Source organism: Bubalus kerabau, chromosome 1 (genome assembly GCF_029407905.1).
Source record: "Bubalus kerabau isolate K-KA32 ecotype Philippines breed swamp buffalo chromosome 1, PCC_UOA_SB_1v2, whole genome shotgun sequence".
Lineage (NCBI taxonomy): Eukaryota > Metazoa > Chordata > Mammalia > Artiodactyla > Bovidae > Bubalus > Bubalus kerabau.
The window spans coordinates 111,872,817-111,897,942 of NC_073624.1; the positions used below are offsets into that span (position 1 = coordinate 111,872,817).

At 37.3% G+C, this 25,126-nt stretch overlaps 1 protein-coding gene across 8 annotated transcripts in view; it reads left to right on the forward strand.

Annotated features, from left to right (window-relative positions):
* The window catches only part of LIN7A (lin-7 homolog A, crumbs cell polarity complex component), a 152,150-nt gene that overhangs the window by 75,920 nt on the left and 51,104 nt on the right, over positions 1 to 25,126 (forward strand). For all 8 annotated transcript variants that reach the window (XM_055586897.1, XM_055586924.1, XM_055586901.1 and 5 more), the window contains 2 exons: positions 21,534 to 21,605; positions 24,139 to 24,348. In XM_055586897.1, coding sequence (XP_055442872.1) covers positions 21,534 to 21,605; positions 24,139 to 24,348 — 282 coding nt within the window. The remainder of the gene's footprint in view (positions 1 to 21,533; positions 21,606 to 24,138; positions 24,349 to 25,126) is intronic.

Sequence of the window (25,126 nt, forward strand, 5' to 3'; positions counted from 1 at the left end):
CCTAAGATGGCAAATGTAAACAGTCCATTACTTTCTCCACATCATTTTTGCTGTATTCTGCTGTAGCCATAAAGTCATTTTCTGAAACTTCTCTTTCTGGTGTTGATATGGAACCAAATTCTCCAAAATCTTATGTAGTTTCCAAGTGGAGTGGGAATATTTATAGAGCCGTAAGGTTATAATGTGGATGTAACTGGTGATAGAAGCAAGGTCCAATGCTTAAGAGCAATAGTGCATATGAACCTGGAACGGTAGGTTCATGAATCCAGGCAAATTGGAAGTGGTCCAACAGCAGATGGCAAGAGTGAACGTCAACATTCTAGGTATCAGCAAACTAAAATGGACTGGAATTTATCTCAGATGACCATTATATCTACTACTGTGGGCAGAAAGACCATCCCCATGGAAAAGAAATGCAAAAAAGCAAAATGGCTGTCTGAGGAGGCCTTACAAATAGCTGTGGAAAGAAGAGAAGCAAAAAGCAAAGGAGAAAAGGAAAGATATAAGCATCTCAATGCAGAGTTCCAAAGAATAGCAAGGAGAGATGAGAAAGCCTTCCTCAGTGATCAGTGCAAAGAAATAGAGGAAAACAACAGAATGGGAAAGACTAGAGATCTCTTCAAGAAAATTAGAGATACCAAGGGAACACTTCATGCAAAGATGGGCTTGATAAAGGACAGAAATGGTATGGACCTAACAGAAGCAGAAGATATTAAGAAGAGGTGGCAAGAATACTCAGAAGAACTGTACAAAAAAGATCTTCATGACCCATATAATCACGATGGTGTGATCACTCACCTAGAGCCAGACATCCTAGAGTGTGAAGTCAAGTGGGCCTTAGGAAGCATCACTATGAACAAAGCTAGTGGAGGTGATAGAATTCCAGTTGAGCTGTTTCAAACCCTGAAAGATGATGCTGTGAAAGTGTTGCACTCAATATGCCAGCAAATTTGGAAAACTAAGCAGTGGCCACAGGACTGGAAAAGGTCAGTTTTCATTCTGATCCCAAAGAAAGGCAATACCAAAGAATGCTCAAACTACCGCACAATTGCGCTCATCTCACACGCTAATAGGAGAAGGAAATGGCAACCCACTCCAGTATTCTTGCCTGGAGAATCTCAGGGACAGAGGAACCTAGTGGGCTGCCGTCTATGGGGTCACACAGAGTCGGACACAACTAAAGTGACTTAGCAGCAGCAGCAGCACATGCTAGTAAAGTAATGCTCAAAATTCTCCAAGCCAGGCTTCAATAATACATGAACCGTGAACTTCCAGATGTTCAAGCTGGTTTTAGAAAAGGCAGAGGAACCAGAGATGAAATTACCAACATCCACTGGATCATCGAAAAAGCAAGAAAGTTCAAAAAAACATCTATTTCTGCTTTATTGACTATGCCAAAGCCTTTGACTGTGTGGATCACAATAAACTGTAGAAAATTCTGTAAGAGATGGGAGTACCAGACCACCTGACCTGCCTCTTGAGAAACCTATATGCAGATCAGGAAGCAACAGTTAGAACTGGACATGGAACAACAGACTGGTTCCAAATAGGAAAAGGAGTACATCAAGGCTGTATATTGTCACCCTGCTTATTTAACTTATATGCAGAGTACATCATGAGAAATGCTGGGCTGGATGAAGCACAAGCTGGAATCAAGATTGCCAGGGGAGAAATATCAACAACCTCAGATACACAGATGACACCACCCTTATGGCAGAAAGTGAAGAGGAACTAAAAAGCCTCTTGATGAAAGTGAAAGATCAGGAGAGTGAAAAAGTTGGCTTAAAGCTCAACATTCAGAAAACAAAGATCATGGCATCTGGTCCCATCACTTCATGGGAAATAGATGGGGAAACAGTGGAAACAGCTTCAGACTTTATTCTTGGGTGCTCCAAAATCACTGTAGATGGTGATTGCAGCCATAAAATTAAAAGACGCTTACTCCTTGAAAGGAAAGTTATGAACAACCTAGATAGCTTATTAAAAAAGCAGAGACATTACTTTGCCAACAAAGGTCCATCTAGTCAAGGCTATGGTTTTTCCAGTGGTCATATATGGATGTGAGAGTTGGACTGTGAAGAAAGCTGAGCACCAAAGAATTGATGCTTTTGAACTGTGGTGTTGGAGAAGACTCTTGAGAGTCCCTTGAACTGCAACGAGATCCAACCAGTCCATCCTAAAGGAGATTCAGTCCTGGGTGTTCATTGAAAGGACTGATACTGAAGCTGAAACTCCAATACTTTGGCCACCTCATGCAAAGAGTTGACTCATTGGAAAAGACCCTGATGCTGGGAGGGGTTGGGGGCAGGAGGAGTAGGGGACGACTGAGGATGAGATGGCTGGATGGCATCACTGACTCGATGGACATGAGTTTGCGTAAACTCTGGGAGTTGGTGATGGACAGGGAGGCCTGGCATACTGTGATTCATGGGGTCGCGAAGAGTCAGACGGGACTGAGCAACTGAACTGAAATGAACTGAAGGTTATAATTAGAGCATGGCATCAATCTTTGGGAATTGAGTCTTGAAATTGATTTGCCATGCTGTCTTGAGCCTTATGTATAGGTAAGCTCATTTGGTTTCAATAAAGAAATAAATACAGTTACTCTTAGTATTATATCCTTAAACTTAAGAGTGTAACTTTGTCTTTAGAGATTTGCAGAGATGGAAATAATGAAAGATCTATGTAAATAATCTTAAATAACTTTTTTTAAATTAAAGTATAATTGATGTATAATTTAACAAATCTTTTTTATTTTTTAAAAATCTGAAATTTTGCAAAAATGCAACTGAGATTTTTCCAGGCTAAACTCTAGATATATTTTGGTATTTAAGTGAATGTTTGCTGTTGCCCTATCCTCAGAGGAGCATTTTGAAGTGTTCTCCCAAAAGTTAAGTGAAGTGAAGTTTATTTTCAGGTCTAGGCTTTTTAATGAGAACTTGGAATTCCTATACAGTGTTAGTGTGTTAGTGAGAATGCAAAATGGTGCACTTGCTATGAAAGACAATATGGAGCTTCCTCAAAAAATTAAAAATAAACTACCATATGACCGAGAAGCCCATCTTCTGCATATTTATCCAAAAGAATTGAAATCAGAATCTTGAAGCGGTATTAGCACTTATCCTATTCATAAGCATTGTGCACGCCTGAAAGTCATTATAGCTTTATTCCTGATCATCACCATAAGCCTGACCAGACCCCCAGATGGGGTACAGGATGGATGAGCACCAGAGATGTGCATTATACCCACTGTTTGGTCATTTTTAAAAAAAATAGTGTTTTCTATTTACTTATCTATGTTATAAGATTATGTCAAAATGGACATCAGATGGGCTGCATGAAAATATTCTCATTTTCAAGACTCATTTGCTGCCAGGGGGTTATTCTGAGCCTTCTTTCTCCTTCGTTGTTGACAGCGCAATCATAGTCATCAGGACATATTACATAAAGAGCTCATCAGAGTAGAATGGGAAAGAATGGGAAGGGACCTGAGCAGCCTGGATAACTCAAGTCAAATGAAATCTGCCATCAGTAGCAGCTTGGTGAAATTCATGTGCATCTATGGGTAGCTGCTGTCCAGTGTTCTTAAGGACAAAAGCTATGAGGTAGCTTTCACAGAGAATGTTCTTGCTAGATTAACTTTGTTTAGGCATGAGTTATAGTGCTGTTAGCCTTGAGTTTGATATTAACGATCAACAGTATGTATCAAATAAGGTGTCTTTAAACAAAAACTCACATAAAAAGACTAATAATTGCTTGATGGAAATGTAACCAGAGGCTTGTAGGATCCCAATTCTGAATTTTCCATAGGAGCAGTGGTAGAGCATAAGTTCAGCCATGAAATTAAAAGACGCTTGCTCCTTGGAAGAAAAGCTATGACCAACCTAGACTGCATATTAAAAACCAGAGACATTACTTTGTCAACAAAGGTCCATCTAGTCAAAGCTATGGTTTTCAGTGATCATATATGGATGTGAGAGTTGGCCTATAAAGAAAGCTGAGCACCAAAGAATTGGTGTTTTAGAACTGTGGTGTTGGAGAAGACTCTTGGAGTCCCTTGGACTGCAAGGGGATCCAACCAGTCCATCCTAAAGGAAATTAGTCCTGAGTGTTCATTGAAAGGACTGATGCTGAAGCTGAAACTCCCAATACTTTGGCTACCTGATGCGACTCATTAGAAAAGACCCTGATGCTAAAAAAGATTGATGGCGAGAGGAGAAGGGGACGACAGAGGATGAGATGGTTGGATGGCATCACAGACTCGAAGGACATAAGTTTGAGCAAGCTCTGGGAGTTGGTGATGGACAGGGAGGCCTGGTGTGCTGCAGTCCTGGGTTCTCAAAGAGTCAGACATGACTGAGCAACTGGACTGAACTGAGTGGTTCAGTATTTGCTAATTCAGTGTTTCCATAGACTTTATAGACTAGAAATATTGCAACTAAAGGAATCAGTGGTGCTCATTTTCAATATAATCAATCCAAGAAGAGAGATCAAACCTAGGAAAGCAGTTGTATAATATAAAGAATCATAATTCATAATTCTCCAGATAGCTGGACATTGTGAAACATGATTACGCTATTTTTGTAAGGTCCACAGAGATTACCAAAATGTGCCTCACTGTAGGGTTAGTGCACGCTGAAGGATTTGGTCACAACCGAGACAGTTATAGCTTCTGCCTGATAACTTATTTGGAAAAGGACTAAATCTTCTGCTTCTCTGTTTTAAAGATCTACTTTGAAGGCTACACAACTACTGTCTAAAAAGTGTTTAAGTGGTGAGTTAGCACATGTTTTAAAAACACTTTCTAAATAGTAGGAGAATCTGTAGAACCTTTGGAAAGTTTAAGTGATGATGAAATCATTTGGTATTAAAATCCAGACCAGAAGTCAGTATTCTTTTTTACTCATTTTCAACATGATAACCTCTTCCACTCTGAAGCTTTATTTATTAGATAGTCTTTCTTTGTACTGACCTCATTTCAGAAATAATATGTTTTAGTAATTTTCAGCATTTAATTGTTACAGAAAAATTTATCTATCATGAGCATTGCTTCCTGTGTAAGTATATAAGAACTTTGTTCCTATGTACACATAATTTGGCAGAAAATCAGATAGGGAATTACTTGAACTATAATTTGTTAATATCTTCTCTTCTTATTGACCTGTCCATAACTCCGTTTTAACTTCATTTAACTTTCAAGTAATCAAAATAGAAAAAAAAGCAAAACAAAAATAATTAGTAGTTTATAAAATAAGTCACACAAGCTGATTCTAATAATTGGGGGTGGGTGGGTTAGGCTTAAAATTCTGTAGTTTAAAAATCTATGTCTGTCTTCAGTAGGGTTTTTCCTAATTCACATTTTCTTATGACTATCAGAAGAAATCATATCATATCAGTCATATTTTCTTATGACTATTAGCATGTCTGTGCCATTAGGATTCTGATGAGTAATGCTTAGAGATAGAATTTGGTTTTACTTTTTAATGATCTGGCTCTGATCTAATTGATGAAATACTGAGTTAAATTATATAGTGTATACTTTTACGCTCAGGAGTTAATATAAATTTGGCAGTGAATATGCTAAAGTAGATCAGAAAATAATTATGAATACTGTTTCTCTTTTTTATCAGTCCCATCCCATTCTTTCATTTTTTATCAGGCTTCTAGTTACCACTAGTAAATGGGCCTGTATTTGCTTTAGTCTGTCAGAACACAAGACAGAGGTAGGAATAACCGAGTACGAAGTATATAAACTATGGTAAAGGGGTAATTGATGAATGAACAGATCTCCCACATAAACAGATGATAAGATCTACACATAGACCGTCTTTCGTTTTTCAGTCACTTTCATAAATACACGTGGCACATATGTAAGATTAAATATGATGGCACCTTAAAATAATATAGAAGAATATTTAATACATGGGGAAAATGTTTCCAGTATTTTAAGTGAAAAATCAGATTATAAAAGATACTCAGTGACTGACTTGGTACTGATTTCTTAAAATCAATAAATAGAACAGACTAGAAATAAATCCCCCAGAATGTTAATGGTGGTTATACCCTGATACGGAATTATGAATAATTTTAGTTTCTTGTACAGTTGTATTGTACAAATTTTCTGTAGTGTATATTGATTACTTTTACTGTCAAATCACTTTTTAAAGATTTATCTCTTGATATTCCCTTTTTCCTGAATATATTTTGAAAAAGGTAAATATATGAGTTATTTAAAGTCAAAAAGAAGCCTTGACTCTATAGGTTAAATATAAGACTAAGGCTTAGTATATAAATTACATAAATAGAAGTTGGATCCCTCAAGACCCTCACATCTTCTGACTCTAAGTTTCTCTCAGAGGATAACATATACACTAAGGACTTCACTTACCAACTAACTAAATAGATAACTCACAGATTATATCTTACAGCCCATATTCTTCCTCTGGTCTTCAGACCTACATATAACTGTCTACTGAGCATCTCTTGGAGATGACACAGTGATTTAAACTCATTATCCTGCATCCATGCCCATGCCACCAAACTAGACCCTCTTCCATCTTTTCTTACCCGTAGGCTTCCAACACCTAGTTCTGTTTGGTTTACTCCTTAATTGCATTTAGCATCCTGCTCTGAAGTATATCCAGCATCTCATGCTTGCCAGAAAATAATAGTCTCATTTTCAACCATAATCCGTTTACAACAACTTAAATATTGCACAGAACATACTTTAACTAAAATTTTATTCATTGTTTATCTGAAAATCCAGTCTAATGAGGCATCCTGTATTTTCACTTTTACCTCTGGCAACTTTATTATGAGCTATAATAATTTTATTCCAATCAACTGAATAATCAGGCTGGCTTTTACTGGGTTAAGTTTTTCTTTACTATTCGTTCGATTAGCTGAAATGACTCATATGACAATGACAGTATATACCTAATTGATCCAAAATGTACAGTTCATTTTCCTGATAAATGCATAATTTAAAAAGTAGAAATTGATTTTACAAATCTTGCAGACTTGTAAGTACACTGGTAAATTTCAAGTCTGCTTAGCCAATATCCTAGAATTTTGGGATCCTTAATGAGATTTCACATTGTCTTAATTCAATCAGAAAAAAAGATTTTAAGCCCGAAACTTTATTTGAATTTTACCCAAAATAAGCACATAGAGATTATCCAGTGCCTTTGAATGGTGCTATACTAATCGGAAATGACATCTTCCCAAAATTTTGTTCAGGCGTTTCCTGTCACAGGGGACTCTGGCTGTGTAACAAGGACAGTATGGGAACAGCTGCCTTAAGGGATTTCTTTTTTAGACAACAGTAAGGAAGGATATTTCTCCCTGGTGGCTTGGCCACCTGTCATGTGGACCCTGTGGAAATTCTCCATTGTGATTTCATTTTTTCCTTAAAGTTACTAAATAATTTGTACAAAATATTTAATTTGTTCAACCTTATGAAAGTTCTGTGTGTTAAGAAACCACTAGGAAATATAAACCAATTATAAAAATAAATAGAGACGTTAATAGTTAATGGCATAGTTTTTAAAATTATAATCATCCTTCACTTTTATAGTTTCACAACTAATGCTTATGCTTTTTATAACAGAATAATTATAATTGGTTTTGAAACTATAAAACTGAACAAAATATCATCTGTTCCTTTTGGAAAATTTAAGTATATTCAGAATCATTTAAATTCACTTACAACAAATGATATAACTAACTTATGGTAATTTTAAAAATGATGGAGATTCTGAAGACTGTGATATGTAACTTAAACCAATAGTTCTATGCCTCCCTACTGAGTCCCTCCAGAATTAAAACAAGAAAAAAATACAATATGCCATCTAATTACCATCAGGGATGAGAAGGCATTTAATCCTCTTTAGGAAGTGATCCAGCATTACCCTCCTTGAGGGTCCTCTCATCCTTGCCACATCATTTGGGAAGTAGAGTGCTAGAGAACTTTCTTAATGTGTACTTCTCATTAGAATTAGCCCATGAATAACATTTTAGAAAAAGTTCCCATCCCTTTAAAACTTGCCTAGGAGGATGGATAGGTGTTTAAAGCCATCAATTTTACCTTCATCTATATCTAAGCATTGATGATCACTTGCAATTTGAGACTGTATTTTCCTTAAGCCTGGTAATACCGTTTTCATAAATTCACTGTAACGCACGAGTTAGGTCACAAATTATGGACCATTTTAATCTGGCTTTTCTGCTGTTGTAGCCTCCTTGTATCCTTTAAAGCAAATCGCAAATGGCTTGTATCACATTGCAGCAGAAAGTCTTGAGTTACGAAGTTGAGTTTTGAAATGAGATTTGAAATGAGAACCATGAGAAGTAGACTTGAGATTTCAGTGCTATTAAGATGATAGCATCCTGGAGAAGGAAATGGCAACCCACTCCAGGACTCTTGCCTAGAGAATCCCATGGACACAGGAGCCTGGCAGGCTACAGTCCACGGTGTCGCAACAGCTGGGCACGACTTAGTGACTAAACCACCACCACAAGATGGTATCATAGCCAGTGGTCCAGGAGTGCTCAAATCCTCTCCTGCATTCCATCCATCTTCTTAAAGGGGTACCAACCGAGGTGAAAGACTCAAATAGAAAACAAATGACCACTTTGTTATTAGCATGGAAAGCACCCAAATCCTCTCTCTAGCGTGTCTCTTTCCGGTAAAAGGTAGATTGGAGAATGAAGTCTGGGCCTAGATATCCAAATGAATTCCACATTTCCTCCAGTCTGAATCTGAGATGTCAGGTTTGGCTTAAGAAGGTAGAATAGAAAATGAGAGGAACAGGTCCATCTTCTCCAAGCCAGCTGCCCCTACCTGAGTTCCCATGACATGGGTGCAAAAAGAGCAGAAGATGGGTCTCATGGCTCCTGACCTTTTAGAGACTCTATCAGTAACCATAACCTAATAATAGTTGACCAGTCACATGAGCAGACAGGTCTTTCCCTGGGGATATTGAGGCAATAAGTAGACAGTTGTACAGAAGCTAATATGTGGAAGGGAAGGACCAGAAACATTTAGTTCCCCCACATGTCACATTTGTTTTCAATCTTCAAATTCAGCATTTATTATTTTGGTTTTGTTTATAAGTAATGCCACGATTTCTGGCAGGAATGTCAGTTGACATATTGATTTTACCATCAAACATGTGCTTTAATGACTGAACCCTGTTTTTAAATCATTTCAACCTAATAGAGGTGTATTATCTCTTGCTTCTCTATACCTGTCAATATTTTTCTTGTCCAAAAGGGTGGTATGTTTTCATCAAAGTTGATAGTCCTAGAGAGATGTAGCGTCCCCACTCCAGTACTCTTGCCTGGAAAATTCCATGGATGGAGGAGCCTGGTAGGCTGCAGTCCATGGGGTCGCTAAGAGTCGGACACGACTGAGCGACATCACTTTGACTTTTCACTTTCATGCATTGGAGAAGGAAATGGCAACCCACTCCAGTGTTCTTGCCTGGAGAATCCCAGGGACGGGGGAGCCTGGTGGGCTGCTGTCTATGGGGTCACACAGTCGGACACGACTGAAGTGACTTAGCAGTAGCCGTCCAACTCTTTGCAACCCTTTGGACTATAACCTGCCAGGCTCCTCTGTCCATGGGATTTTTCAGGCAGAGTCCTGGAGTGGGTTGCCATTTCCTCCTCCAGGGGATCTTCCTGACTCAGGGATTGATCCTGTATCTCCTGCATTGTAAGCGGATTCTTTACCCACTGACCCATCTGGAAAAAGACATTACTCAAGAATTTTTTTCACAGGATTGGTTTGACCCTTGATCTTACTGTAGTAGACATGACTTGTAACCAGTGTGTGCTTCTTTCTTTTCTTTTGAAAAAGTGGTTGGTTCTAGACATTAAATTTTATACCCTAAATTTGTGGTTTATAGGAATTCTAACACTGTGATTTTAAACAGAACATTACCACGGTTAGAAAAGCATATGGGGACTATATCTATACATGGATAGCTATAGATTTAAATGTGTACAATTTAATTACAGCTACTGTTTTTCCAAAATGAAAGAAAAAATTCTAGACAAAAATTAGATATTTAAAAAAAATCTCCTCCTTAATAGATGGGCCACTTTCAATTGACCTGAAATTACTTCTACAAAACCTCCTAAAATAAGTAGACTGTGTATTTGGTGACATTATTTCTATTTCTATTTTATTCTAGTCACATCTAGTACAGTATACTTATTCACATCAGGGCACTTGATTTCTGCATGCATGGACTCCATTAAATGCAATTAAATTTAGAGCCACACAAATTTGTTTTATATATTAATACCTCCCTTGGCCTAAAATTTACTAAAATAAAAACTGCTGAGTTTATATTTCGATAAATACACTGGCTTAGCATTGTGAATGTTGTCCAAAAACCTAGGTGACCTTTAATTATATAAGAACATGAGATATCTCAACCTTCACTTTTAATGTTATGAAAGTATTTAATGTTTTAAAATCAGAGTCCACATCAAATAATTTTTCTTTATTCAACTCTTATCTGAGTTTCCAATTCTGAAAAATCAAGAAATTCATTTAAAAATTATAGATAGCTGTAGATATAAGTATCAGTCTCAGTACTCACATGGCATTTTTTTTTCCTGCTTGCTTTTTAATAAAAGCCTACATTTAACAAGCTTTAATGAACACGATAATATGGTAGGAATTTGGGCCGTGTAATTTTCCCATTTAGACTTTTTTCATTCGTTTTCTGTAATCCGATCTCATGTCTTCTTGCTTTTCTCCCTCTTGAAGTTTAATGTCATTTTCATTTTTCACAATGTTGCTGTAAGTTTTCTTTCTTTTTTCCAGTCACTGATATGGAGGAGTTTATTTAATCTTGACTATAATTCTATTGACATTTTAGTAGTTAGCTTGTCTGTAATCAGGCACTGGAGTATTCTATGTTTGACAGAGATATTACCATTCATTAAAGTATGCCTTGCTTTCCACATTTATAAATTTTGAAGAATGGGGACTAATGTCATCTTCTTCTTATAATAAATACTTTCTTAAATATATGTAGGGCTTCCCTGGTGGCTCAGATGGTGAAGAATCCGCTTGCAATGTGGGAGACCTGGATTTGATCCCTGGGTTGGGAAGATCCCCTAAAGAAAGGAATGGCTACCCACTCCAGTATTCTGGCCTGGAGAATTCTATGGACTGTATATGTATAGTCCATTGGGTTGCAAAGAGTTGGACATGACTGAGTGACTTTCACTTTAAATATATGTAGGTTTTTGTGTTTTGAAGTTTTTATTTTTAGTTTCCAAAATAAAAGTTAAGTTTCTGAATATTTTCATCTCTTAAGAAATATTTTCTGCCTTTTTAAAAATCAGGCTTATAATTGCCATAAAGTGATACTTCCCCTTTTCAGTGTAAACTTTCAGAGCTTTAATAATCCCATGTAGTCATCTTAACCATAACCTATATCAAGGTATTAGAACAGTTCTAACAACCCCCCCCCCAATTTTCTCATGCCTGGTAGTCAATCTATTCCCACCCCCAACTACTGACAACCTTCGATCTGTTTTCTGACCTTGTTTATTATTTTGCCTTTTCCTGAGTGTCATATAAATGAAATCATTAGAGAGTCTGGCTTCTTTCACTGAGCAGCATGCAGTTGAGATTCATCCACACGGTTGCATGTATGAATAGCTTGCTCCTTTTTATTGCCCAGCAGTATTCCATTGTATGGATGTGCTTCCATTTGATTATGCATCTACCTTTGAAGGCTATTGAGTTGATACCAGTTTGTGGTGATTATGAATAAAGCATGCTTGCATCTCATTTTTATATGAATTTACATTTTTATTTATCTTGAATAAATAGCTAAATGTAGGCAATGAATCTTACAAGATTAGGTTTAAATTTATAGAAAGCTATTGTTTTCTCAGGAGGATGTGGCATTTTCCATTCCCACTAGCCATGTACAAGATTTCTGGTTATTTAACACTCTTGCCATACTATTTAGGAGAAGGCAATGGCACCCCACTCCAGTACTCTTGCCTGGAAAATCCCACGGGCGGAGAAGCCTGGTGGGCTGCAGTCCATGGGGTCGCTAAGAGTTGGACACGACTGAGTGATTTCACTTTGACTTCTCACTTTCATGCATTGGAGAAGGAAATGGCAATCCATCCAGTGTTCTTGCCTGGAGAATCCTAAGGACGGCAGAGCCTGATGGGCTGCTGTCTATGGGGTCGCATGGAGTCGGACACGACTAAAGCAACTTAGCAGCAGCAGCAGCCATACTAGTTATTGTCAGGATTTTTTGAAATCTCAACATTTTAGTAAGTGTGTACATGGATCTAACTATGGTTTTAATTTGAATTTCCTAGTGATTAATGATGTTGACTATGTTTTCATAGTTGCCACCCATGTATCTTCCTTGATGACATGCCTGTTCAGATACTTTACCCTTTTTGGTTTTTTTTTGGACTTGCTGGGAGGCTTATGGAATCTCAGTTCCCCAACCAAGGATTGAATCTGGGCTACAGCAGTGAAAGTCTGGCATCCTAACCAAAACTCTCTCTATTTTACCCAGTTTTTAATTGGATTGTTTTGTTATTGACTTTGGAGAGCTCTTTATATATTCTGGATAGGAGGCCATTTTTAGCTATGTATTTGCAAACATTTCCTCTCAGTCAGCTTGTCTTTTCATTTTCCTAGTTATTTTCTGCATTTTTAACTATATTTTTATTCTTTACTCTTAGTTTCTAAACCCTCATATTAACAAATTTACTTTGATTTCTAACAAAACTTGCAACTTTTGGAATTGGAAGAGGCTAGAAGAAAACAGACTCCAAATATAGCGTAGTTACATATAACATTTACTTGAATAATATAGCAATGAGGAATTCTCTTGGCTGAAAATAGCATAAAATCCAACTTGAGTGGCTTAGACAAATAAGACTGTTTTTCTTCATTACAAGAAGTTGAGAGTAGGCAGCTGATCACAGAGATTCAGGAGTCCCATGTGATCAGAGCTGATGTCTATAGGTTTTGTTGGCCTTTCTCTTGTAGTTAAAGGTTGCTATCACAGCTGATAATATTCACTCAGATAAGAAACAGAGGGAGAAAAAAGGACAGTACTTGTACCAAGACAGCAACACTTTCACAGAAACCTCTCATCTACTTCCGGTTGAATTCTCACTGGACAGAACTGGGTCGTGTGTCTAGTCAGGGCTGGGAGGAGGGGGTTGAAAATAGGGCTGGCATAAGGCAAGCCTTCCTTGTGTCTATCTCACGCAACAACTTTAAAATAACACCCAAATGCACAAGTCAATAAAACTGTCTGCAAGAGCAGAAGATAACAATCAGAATCTAGTTTTGAACTCATAAGTTTTTTTTCTATACTTGCTGGCCAAGCAGCTAAACTCTAATGGCATCTTTCCAACTGAATCTTAGACATGCATGTAATAGTAATAATAAAAATATGGCAGCTATTATAATAAAAGTATAAGAATAAGATGTCATGGTTCATGAGACCACATAACTTTTTCTTCTTTGGCTAACTCTTGAAGATAGTGTTTTACATAGTAGAAAAGTAAGATTCATAGATAATACATTCCTTAAAGTCACATAGAAAAGGGACTGAGAACAAGAAACTCATGATATAGAGTGGTCATCCCTTTCCTATATCTCTGTACCAATCAGAGTTTTCAAGATCAAGAACAATGATTCAATGTAAAGTTAATATTGATACTGTCTACATAGTCTATGACGGAGAAGGCAATGGCACCCCACTCCAGTACTCTTGCCTGGAAAATCCCATGGATAGAGGAGCCTAGTAGGCTGCAGTCCATGAGGTCGCTAAGAGTTGGACACGACTGAGCGACTTCACTTTGACTTTTCACTTTCATGCATTGGAGAAGGAAATGGCAACCCACTCCAGTGTTCTTGCCTGGAGAATCCCGGGGACGGGGGAGCCTGGTGGGCTGCCATCTATGGGGTCGCACAGAGTCGGACATGACTGAAGCGACTTAGCAACAGCAACAGCAACATAGTCTATGATAAATGAAAGCTCAGAGGCAAACCTCTTGAACTTTAATTTTAGCTATTTGTTTTAACTCTATCTAAATGGGAGCTATAAACTTGGTACACAAGAGAAGTTTTTGCTATGTTTGCATTTGTTATTCTCTCAGAGACATTTTTTCTCTCCAGAAAAAGTAAACTATCTGCTTTTAAATATAAAGAAAAAGTAAAATTTAAACTTTTCACTTAAAATATTTTAAAATAGCCCCTCTATGGTAAACATTAATATTAGCTCAAAGTTTTAGAAGCAGCCAGTATTTTTTTTTTTTTCATATTTTGGCCCATATGCCTAACATACTGAGTAGAATAGCCCATAAGTGAATATTAGCTGAATGAATTAATGAATGAATCTTTTTGAACCAACTCACTACACTTCCAATGCTTTTATTGAATTAATCTGTATTTGTTGATTTTCGGTATGTTAGAATAGATTCTGGGCTTTCCTGATGAGTCTGCCTGCAATGCGGGAGACTTGGGTTCAATCCCTGGGTTGGGAAGATCCCCTGGAGGAGGGCATGGCAACCCATTCCAATATTCTGGCCTGGAGAATCCCATGGACAGAGGAGCCTGGTGGGCTACAGTCCATGGGGTTGCACAGAGTCAGACACGACTGAGCAACTAAGCAGCTGTGCTCACGACTGAGCACAGCACGGCAGAATAGGTTCTAAATACACAAAATGCCTGTTGAATTTGTGGGATTTACTCAAGGTTACGGAATTATTGATTAAAATGTAAAGTAAAACCCTGTAGGAAGAGTTTCTATAAATTATTTTTTTCACTAGGAATTAAATGTATCATATCCAATAGAATATGCTTAGAAATAGTGTAGGTAAAGTTTGCCAAATGTCTGGGGACCCAGAAGATTCCGAGGACCATAAGCCCCATCCCACTGTCCCTTCAAGAAGCCCATAAAAGAGTTTTCTGTTTCCCCTTCAGAAACTTTCTCAGGGTATCTGGAAAGTACTTGAGCTTTCCATAACAACTTTCTTCAAAAATTTATACTTTTACAGTTGTCCTTGAAAAGTAAGATAGGCAGGGATAGGCTTTGCCCCTTAGGACATAAAAGGCTAAGAAATGTTCATAAGATGACACAGCTAATGAAAAGATAATTAATGTCTCCAGGCTTTGACTTAGAGCATGACCTTTATAGCTCACTTTTGAAAGCCAAGTAATCAGAATCTATTGTATTTTATAGGATGAAAGCTGACAATAATACTGGATTTCACTTTGTATGTTATAACCAGAAAAGAGGATTAAAATGCTGTTTCACGTTCATTTGGAGTGATATATTTGTTGATTTCAGAACCGTATTGTAAGTTTACAGCTACCTCTTGTTTAGTGGTATAAACATAAAAAATTCAGAAACTTTTATTCTGAATATAAGAGCTCGTGACAGCTGCACGTCTGTTTCAACACATGCTGTCAAAATAGCAGTGGTCTGATGTTGTCTCAATATAAGAAAACTGATGTGGTTGAAAGAGGAAATAGTTGGGAGGCAGTGAGATATGAATTTCTGTACCAAACTGACCACTGACTAGCTGTGTGATTGTGGGCATGTTGCCATCTCCATGGCTGTTTTCTTGTGTGCAGAATGCCTGAACCACAAGTTGTGAGAATGAAATGAACTCATGAATATAAAATGCTTAGCACTACACTTGGCCTACACTTGATATTTGACTCCAAAAATTATTTATTGAACATTTAGAAGACCCTTTACTCAGTGCTATACAAGTTACATTTTCCAGCTCACAAATTATTACATATCAAAAGAAAATAGGTATCTCTGTTTATTAGTTCAGGGTTTTCCAATCTCAGCTTCATTGACATTTTGGTAGGTAATTCATTATTGGAGTGGGGGCAGGCTACCCTGACCATTGTAGGCTGTTTAGCAGCATCCCAGGCCTCTACATACTAGAGGCCAGCAATACCATCACTCTCCCCATTTGTAACAACCCAAGATGTCTCCAGACATTGCTCAGTGTCTCCCGGAGGTGGGGGCAAAATTGTCCCTTGTCGAGAACCACAGTCTTGATCAGTTCTTCCTAAAAGTGTTCACAGCCTCCTATGGGTCCTAGAAGATTCTTCCTCAAAGTTCCCAGGGTCAAATACATTGGGAAACATTAAATAGTAATAATAGTAATTAATTTCTTATGCGTTTACTATATCCCATGGACAGCTCTTATCTCACTGAATCTTCACAACAGAAGAACTACAAGTTAGTTGCTGCTTTAAGCACATTTTTCAAATTAAAAATTGAGCCCAGAGAAATCAAGTAACTGATCAAGGCTTAGGGTTTGTTTCCTCCAGAGTCCATGCAGTTATCTATACACACTACTTTTCTTATAGAGCCCGTTTTTAAATTCACAATTCAAACTGGGGTGTTAAGGATAATTATTCTTAATTTGTATGTATCTCAGACTCTTAGAAAATTATTTTTTGCTTTTGTGCTTCAATTTTCCTCCTTTTATTTTTTATTGAAATATAATGGAGATATATTAGTTTCAAATGTACAACATAGCAATTCAATATTTGTCTATACTGTGAAATAATCACCACAGTAAGTCGTTAGCATCCATAACTGTGAATAGTTACAAATTTTTTTCTTCTTTTCCTTGTGAGGAGGACTTTTATGATCTACTCTGTTAGCAACTTTCAAATGTACAATACATAGCTCCATGGCGTCACAGTGAGTCAGACATGACTAAGCACGCATGTATACACAGTACTGTTACCTGCAGTGACCTCGCTGTCCACTGTATTCCCATGACTGGTTTTATAACTGACGTTTGTACCTTGTTGCCCACCCCAACCCCCCTCTCTGGCAACTACCAATCTGTTTTCTGTATATATGAGCTTGGTTCTATTTGTTTGCTTGTTTTTTTTTTTTTTTACATGCCACATATAAGTGAGATCATATGGTATTTATCTTTCTCTGTCTGACTTATTTTAGTTAGCATAATGCCTTCAGGATCCATATACTTTATTACAAATTGCAAGATTTTATTCTTTGGCTGACTGGTATTCCATTGCCTGTTTATCCATCGATGTCTACTTAGTTTGTTTCTAGACCTTCAGTTCAGTTCAGTTCAGTCGCTCAGTCGTGTCCGACTCTGCGACCCCATGAGTCACAGCATGCCAAGCCTTGGCTCTCCTAAATAATGCTGCATTGAACATGGTGTGTGCATATATCTTTTTGAGTCAGTGTTTTCATTTTCTTTGGGTAAATACCCAGAAGTGCAATTACTGGATCATAATATAGTTCTATTTTTAATTTTTTGAGGAAATTCCACAATATTTTCCATAGTGGTTACACTAATGGGACTTCCCTGGTGGCTCAGGCAGTAAAGCGTCTGCCTACAGTGCGAGAGACCCAGGTTCGATCCCTGGGTCGGGAAGATCCTCTGGCGAAGGCAATGGCAACCCACCCCAGTACTCTTGCCTGGAAAATCCCATGGATAGAGGAACCTGGTAGGCTACAGTCCGTGGGGTCACAAAGAGTCAGACACAACTGAGCGACTTCACTTTCACTTTACACTAATTTACAATTGCATCAACAGTGCATGGGGGTTTCTTTTCTCCACATCCTCTCCAACTCTTGCTTTCTTCTCTTTTTGGTAATAGCCATTCTAACAGATGTGAGATGATATCTCATTATGGTTTTGATTTGCATCCCCTGATGATTAGTGATGTGTTAGTGACGTTGAGCTTCTTTTCATGTGCCTGTTGGCCATCTGTACGTCTTCTCTGGAAAAATGTCTATTCAGATACCCTGTCCATTTTTTAAATTAGATTGTTTTGTTTTTGCTGTTGAGTTGTAAGAGTTCATATATTTTGAATATTATCCTCTTATCAGATATGTGATTTGCAAATATTTTCTCCCTTTCAGTAAGTTGCTTTTTCATTTTGTTGATAGCTTCCCTTGCTGTGCAGAAGCTTTTTAATTTGATGTAGTCTCATTTGTTCATCGGAGAAGGCGATGGCACCCCACTCCAGTACTCTTGCCTGGAAAATCCCATGGATGGAGGAGCCTGGTAGGCTGCAGTCCATGGGGTCACAAAAAGTTGGACACGACTGAGCAACTTCACTTTCACTTTTCACTTTCATGCATTGGAGAAGGAAATAGCAACCGACTCCAGTGTTCTTGCCTGGAGAATCCTAGGGACGGGGGAGCCTATTGGGCTACCGTCTATGGGGTCACACAGAGTCGGACACGACTGAAGTGACTTAGCAGCAGCAGCAGCAGCAGCAGTAGCAGCATTTGTTTATTTTTGCTTCTGTTACCTTTGCTTTTAGAGTCAGATCCAAAAAATTATCTCTGAGATCACTATCAAGAAGCTTACCACCTATGTTTTCTTCTATGAGTTTTACAGTTTGAGGTCTAATATTCAAGTGTTTAATCTATTTTGAATAAATTTGTGCGTATGGTCTAAGATAATTGTTTAGTTTCATCCTTTTGCATGTGGCTGTCCAGTTTTCTCAACAGTGTTTATTTTTAAGACTGTCCTTTCCCTATTGTGTATTCTTATTTCCATTATCATAAATTAATTGACCATACACTACAGGTTTATTTCTGGGCTCTCCATTCTGTCACATTGATCTATGTCTGTTTTTATGTCAACATCATACAGTTTTGGTCACTACAGCTTTGTAATATAGTTGGAAACCAAGGTGGATGATGCCTCCAGCTTTGTTCTCCTTTTTCAAGATTGCTTTGTCTATTCAAGGTCTTTTGTGGTTCCATATAAATTTTAGGATTATGTTCTATTTTTATGAAAAATGTCTTTGGAATTTTGATAAGAATTGCATTGAATCTGTTGCTTGTGTTAAACTTAGATGAGAGTCTTCCTGATGGAAGGGCATTCCAAACAGAACACACAGCATGTGCAAAGGCCTGAACAACTCAGAGGGTGTGATATGTTTGGTTAATGCTCAGAGAGGAGGAAAAGAAGTACGAAAACAAGACTAAGAGAACAGACTGGGTTCTGCATTGTTTTGCTAGCTGGACTTTTGTAAGCATTTGACTTTGCAACCTTTACTATAAGGGCAACAGGCAGCCAGGAGCACCGAAGCAGCATGGTCTGGTTGATGATGATAACTAAAGTCCATAGTGCTTTGTTGGTGGAAAGACCCAGTTGACATTAATGCAGTGCTTTGAGCAACAGATAGTAAGTCAGGATGGAGCAAAGGGGTCAAAGTTGAGAGAGTTTTAACAAGTGAAACAGGCTAGAGAAAATCTTCCTCTTAAATAGGCTGTAAGAGCAAATAAGTGGCATTTGTGGAAGGGCTATTTCTAAAAAACAAAATGATGTACTGTCTAGGAAGTAGCATGGAAACATGTATAGCAGCTATTTTGATAATCTGAAGAATTTGCATTAGCAGGTCCCAGTTCCACAAAATGTTCTTCAGAAAACTGTACTCCTCCCTGTTTAGATTTCCTACAGAAATTGAATACCATGGTTATTTAGTGGAAGTACAAGATAAAAGGTAGATTCTGAGTAGTCCTCCTGCCCTTCTAGTCCAGACTGTTTTATCTTTCTTCTCCTTAAATATGCTACATGGGGAAGATGAATCAGCATTAGTGGGGAATTCAACCAAATCTATTTGAGAAAGGAGCCAATAAAAAAATGTTGGGAAATTAGTCCCAGACACTCAATGAATGGTTGTTGAATTAATCAACTTTTGAATTGACCTTAATAACTTTTAACTTAAGCATATAAAGTATGATTAATAGAAAAGAAAAGAAATCTTCAATTTAAATTTTCCTATTTTATCTTTTATTGGTATAGTTTATGGGTCACTCCTGAAATATACTCCAGTATAATACCAAATGGACTTTTACCTTTGTGGTTTGCTGTGCTGTGCTTAGTCGCTCAGTCATATCCAACTCTTTGCAACTCCATGGACTGTAGCCTGCCAGGCTCCTCTGTCCATGGGATTTACCAGGCAATAATACTGGAGTGGGTTGCCATTTCCTTCTCCAGGGGATCTTCCTGACTCAGGGATCAAACTCGGGTCTCCTGCTTCGCAGGCAGATTCTTTACTATCTGAACCACCATGGGAAGAGGGAGGTGCCACTTTGAGGACACTGAATCCAGGAACAGACCTAAGCTGGGAGTATGAGAAAGACAGGACTCTTACTTTAGCAACTTAAATGAGAGGCTTGATGTAGCATGCATGATCAGTTCCCACTGTGGGAAGATTTATTATTTAAATCTTCAAAATGAGCATATAATCAAGCATATTTAATCATGTTATTTTTCAAAACATCTTCTTCAAACTGTCCTTTAAAAGTTATCTTCTACACTTCAGTTTATTTAAAATTAAGCAATATATTTTAGCAACTGATTTCCTAACCCCATCCTTGGTAGTTTAGAGGAAAAACAATATTTCTGTTATGTTTCAACAGTCTCTATAGTTGTGTCTCAGTTCAGTTCAGTTCAGTCGCTCAGTCGTGTCCGACTCTTTGCGAGCCCATGAATTGCAGCACACCAGGCCTCCCTGTCCATCACCAACTCCCGGAGTTCACTCAGACTCACGTCCATCGAGTCAGTGATGCAATCCAGCCATCTCATATAGTTGTGTCTAGAATCATACTTAGTAATAATATGTTCTGTCTAAGAAGTAACCTGTTGGGGTTGGCATTCTGAGAGTGTTATTTCAGTAAAAGGATCCATACAAAATAATTATTATTTACTCATTTTTCAGATGGACAAAAAGAATCAAAGTGGTAAAGTGGTTCAACCAAGACCTCATAGTTCCCAAATTATATTAAAAGGCTCAAACACAGGTCCACTAGTCAGCAAAACCTGTATGCTTACTGTAACATCATTCTAGACTCAGATTTTACCCTCCATTCTTTCCGTTTCACCTAAGTGTTAACATGAACCTGTAGTGGATATGTTGTTCTGTATACCAGTTCCGAGAATCTCTTACTTTACTTGTCTTTGCTCTTGAATCTTTGTAGTTACAAATTATGACTGTGTATCAGTAACACATTCCAACATGCATACCTTCCAGTGTTCAAAGAAAAGATATTGTAATCTCAGTGTTGTGGAATATTAATTTTGAAAACTGTTTTTAAAGTATCACCTAGATTCAGGAAATAACTATATACATCATTTTTATTACATATTTGAGAGCTAGAACTGTAAATAATGGTAAACATTTTTACCAAAGGGTTTTTTATAAAACCAGATATAGAAGTTTTATTACTTGATAAACAAGGAATGCCAAATTTAAAACTTCTGAATAAAAATGATTGCCTTATCTTTTCTACAGCAACCTCCTCCAACCCATCCAAAAAAATAGGAGGGATTTTTAGATCAAATCATCAGGATAATCGATCCAGACCTGTTTCACTTTGTGATAGGGAACTTCTGTCTTAACAATGAAAATTTATTGTCCTATCTGCAATGAAAGAATTGATATTCTTAATGTTCTTACACATTCTTTTTTTATGTGAACATTTTAGGTGTATCAATATATGCATGAAACGATAACTGTTAATGGCTGTCCCGAATTCCGTGCCAGGGCCACAGCAAAGGTAAGACTTGAGTAACTTTAAAAATATACTTAACCCCAGTGATCTAGTAATTGATTGTGCGCGTGTGTGTTTCAGGTATTCTCGTGTGTACACTGTAAGAGAATTTAGACATCAGTGGCAGCCCAGAGTCTAGAACCAGTACTACTTCCCAGGTAAAAATCCTAATGGAAAAATTGAACGTTTCTGCTGCTTCTGTAGCTTAAGAAAGGAGAATGATTTCATTAAACTCACTAAATGTTCATTTGGCACAAGCAAATCTACTGGTTCATCGTATGAAATACTTCTTGGTTTTTTGACACATTCTTCTGATCCAAAAGAACCTGTTCACTATTCAATGCATGGAAATTTATTTGCACAAGTCCAAAGGTTTGACTCAAACTAGACATGGCAAGAACTCACCCGATACCCACTGATGCAGGATTTTTCCATGTACTACTCAGCAGAGCAGCTGAACGAATATGATATTGACCTAAAGGGAAGGCTTGTCGGCTATTGTGGTAGAGACTACATTTGCTCTTGAAAAACTCCAATCCAGAGATTGCAGAGACCCTACGAATGAAAATGTTACAGCAGTAGGATCGTGAGATTATATGGAAAATAGACCATAGGAAATAACAGTTTTAACCTAAAATTACTACTGCAGTTCTTATTTTATAAGTGCAGAAATGTTATAGTAGATATACATTTGCTTTTTAAAAGCTTTTCTCTTTCTAATAATACATACGAAATAACTGTTGGGAATAATCAGAATTTTCCATTTAATTCTTTTGTGTTACATCACCTCTTACTTGGTTTCTTTCCTGACTTTTAAGTTTTCATTCTGTAACTGAACACTGTAGACTTGTGACTATTTTTTTCGTGTTTTTTATTTTTTTTTAACCCAGGCACAAAAAGGGTATTATTATCATTACATCATGCTTTGCTTGTACTGAAGTGAAACACACACAGAAAAATGATCCCTACATGGTTTAATTAAGGGGAAAGTGAATTATGTAGTATTTTACCATTCTCATTTCTTATTCATGTAGAACAGCAGGATAGCAGCATAATGTTGCAATAGCACAATATTTTCTGGTTGTTTCTGGGCTGTCTGCATTGCATCCATGTCAGCCATTAAAACCTATGCATGACAACAGGGTTTGCATGAGCAAATGCATGTAGCTAAAAACAAGCCATTATTTCCATTTCATTCACTATCTTTCACTAAATGCAGACAGTAGCATAATGCTAAGTTGATGTGTTAACGCTGTGTGTGAAAAAGAATGTACAGATGTTGGGAATCAGTATTTTCACAGTGTTGAGTAAATCGCTTTATAATAGACATCTAACCAGCTGTGGTTAAGGCAGGTTACTGGAGGTGGAAAATAAGAAGCAGGCAATATTCTTACTTTATTTCCATGGAAGGGAGGGGGTGAAAACTAATGGTAAGTTGTTTCTTTAACTTATTTTTTAAAACTAATATATATGAGTTTTAAAATAAACTTATGTCCATATTAAATTATATTTTGTACATCTAGGTATAAAACCATGGACTTCTCATTTTAACTACATTGCTAAAGTAGTTGCAATATTAATTTTAAATATAGGGGGAAAAAACCTGTGCCAGATAAGAGGACCTCTCATAATAATATGGAATACTGATGTGAAATAATTATAATCTGTTTGAATCTATTATTTTGTTTTAGCTTTTTTTCTTTTAGGCATTTTCAATTTAGGAAAAAAGTACTAAATTTGCTAAGCCAGTGGTTTTGCAATAGCAAAATTCTAGATCTATTCACCAGGATACATGTATATGTATATATATGTGTGTGTGTGTGTGTGTATATATATATATATATATATAAGTGCTCCTTGGTGTATTGAGTAAATATTTATGAACATTTATCAGGTGTTGCTAGTGGTAAAGGAACCGGCCACCAATTCAGGAGACATAAGAGATGCAGGTTCGATCCCTGGATCAGGAAGATCCTCTGGAAAAGGGCATGGCAATCCACTCTGGTATTCTTGCCTAGAAAACCCCATGTGTGACCCCATGTGTGACCATAGGGTCACAGAGTCAGACACAATTGAAGCTACTTCATGCATGCACTAGCACCAGGTTAGACTGTGTAATACAAAAAAGTGGAAGCCACAATCTCAGCCCTTAAGGTGCTGGTGATCAGCATGTATATAATATATGCAATAATTATAGTTTATGTACTGTATGTAGGTATTATATGCACCAAAGCTATTTGGAATCCAAGGACAGGAGGAATTGCATCTAACCAAGGTCTCTGGGAAAGATTTTTATGAAAAAGGGAAAACTTTGTCATAATGGGTAAGATGTAGAAAGGTGGAAATAGTTGGGCTGAGCTTTGCCAAAGAAAGGAATTATAAAGGACATCTAAATGAAGAAAGCCCCCTCCCTTTTGTATTCTTTCTTTCACAGGAGAATGCTATAAAATAGGAGGAGTTGCCTGGTCTACGCACTGCAAATCGTGTGAATAGCCTTATTTCCCTCGTTTTATCACCAAATGATCATCTTTTCTTTCAGGCTACAGTTGCAGCTTTTGCAGCTAGTGAAGGCCATTCCCACCCTCGGGTAGTCGAACTGCCAAAGACAGATGAAGGCCTTGGTTTTAACGTGATGGGAGGAAAGGAGCAAAATTCTCCCATTTATATCTCTCGCATCATTCCTGGAGGGGTGGCTGAAAGACACGGAGGCCTCAAGAGAGGAGACCAGCTGCTATCAGTGAATGGAGTGGTATGTTCATAACATAATCAGAGGTTTTTCACTCTGAGTACATCTTCCCCTCCCCCCAACGCTGTTATTGAATCAGTATTGAAATCCTAGAGCAAATCTTTATATTGTGTCCAAACAACTTCCTAAGCATTGATGGATATCAAACCTACAAAAGAGATAATTTTATAGCTTTGATTTCTCATTTTGTCTTGTTCAAGGATAATAAAGAGGACCTCCTGGGAAAATCATCCCAAGATATTATTCCAGCTAGTAGAATTTTCCCCACATAATACTCTAATTGAATTAATACTTAAAAGAACATAATTTCAAGTTACTTTTATTCAAAGTTTGTTGTTGTTCAGTCACTGAGTTGTGTCTGACTCTTTGCAACTCCATGGACTGCAGCATACCAGACTCTCCTATCCTTCATCAGAGATATGAATGAATTTCCTCAAATTCATCTTTAATCTCAGAGTTTGCTCAAATTCATGTCCATTGAGTTATTCAAAGTTACTGTAGGCAAATATACACATTTAAAAAATAAAGCTAGAACTTTTACCCTATTTATTTTTCATTTTAATTATAGAAAAAGGATGCCTTTAATATGTATAATAATAACATACATGGAAAAGGCTAATGCACAGGTAATTCTTTAAGCCAAGTAAACAGCTACAGTAAAATAAAAATATATTAGCCCCTTTCCTGAAAAAAAAAAGTGGGGGAGTATCTATTCATTATATTTATCTTAGTTTTCACATGAAGTGAAAAGTATGAACATATATTTTTTTCATATCTCATA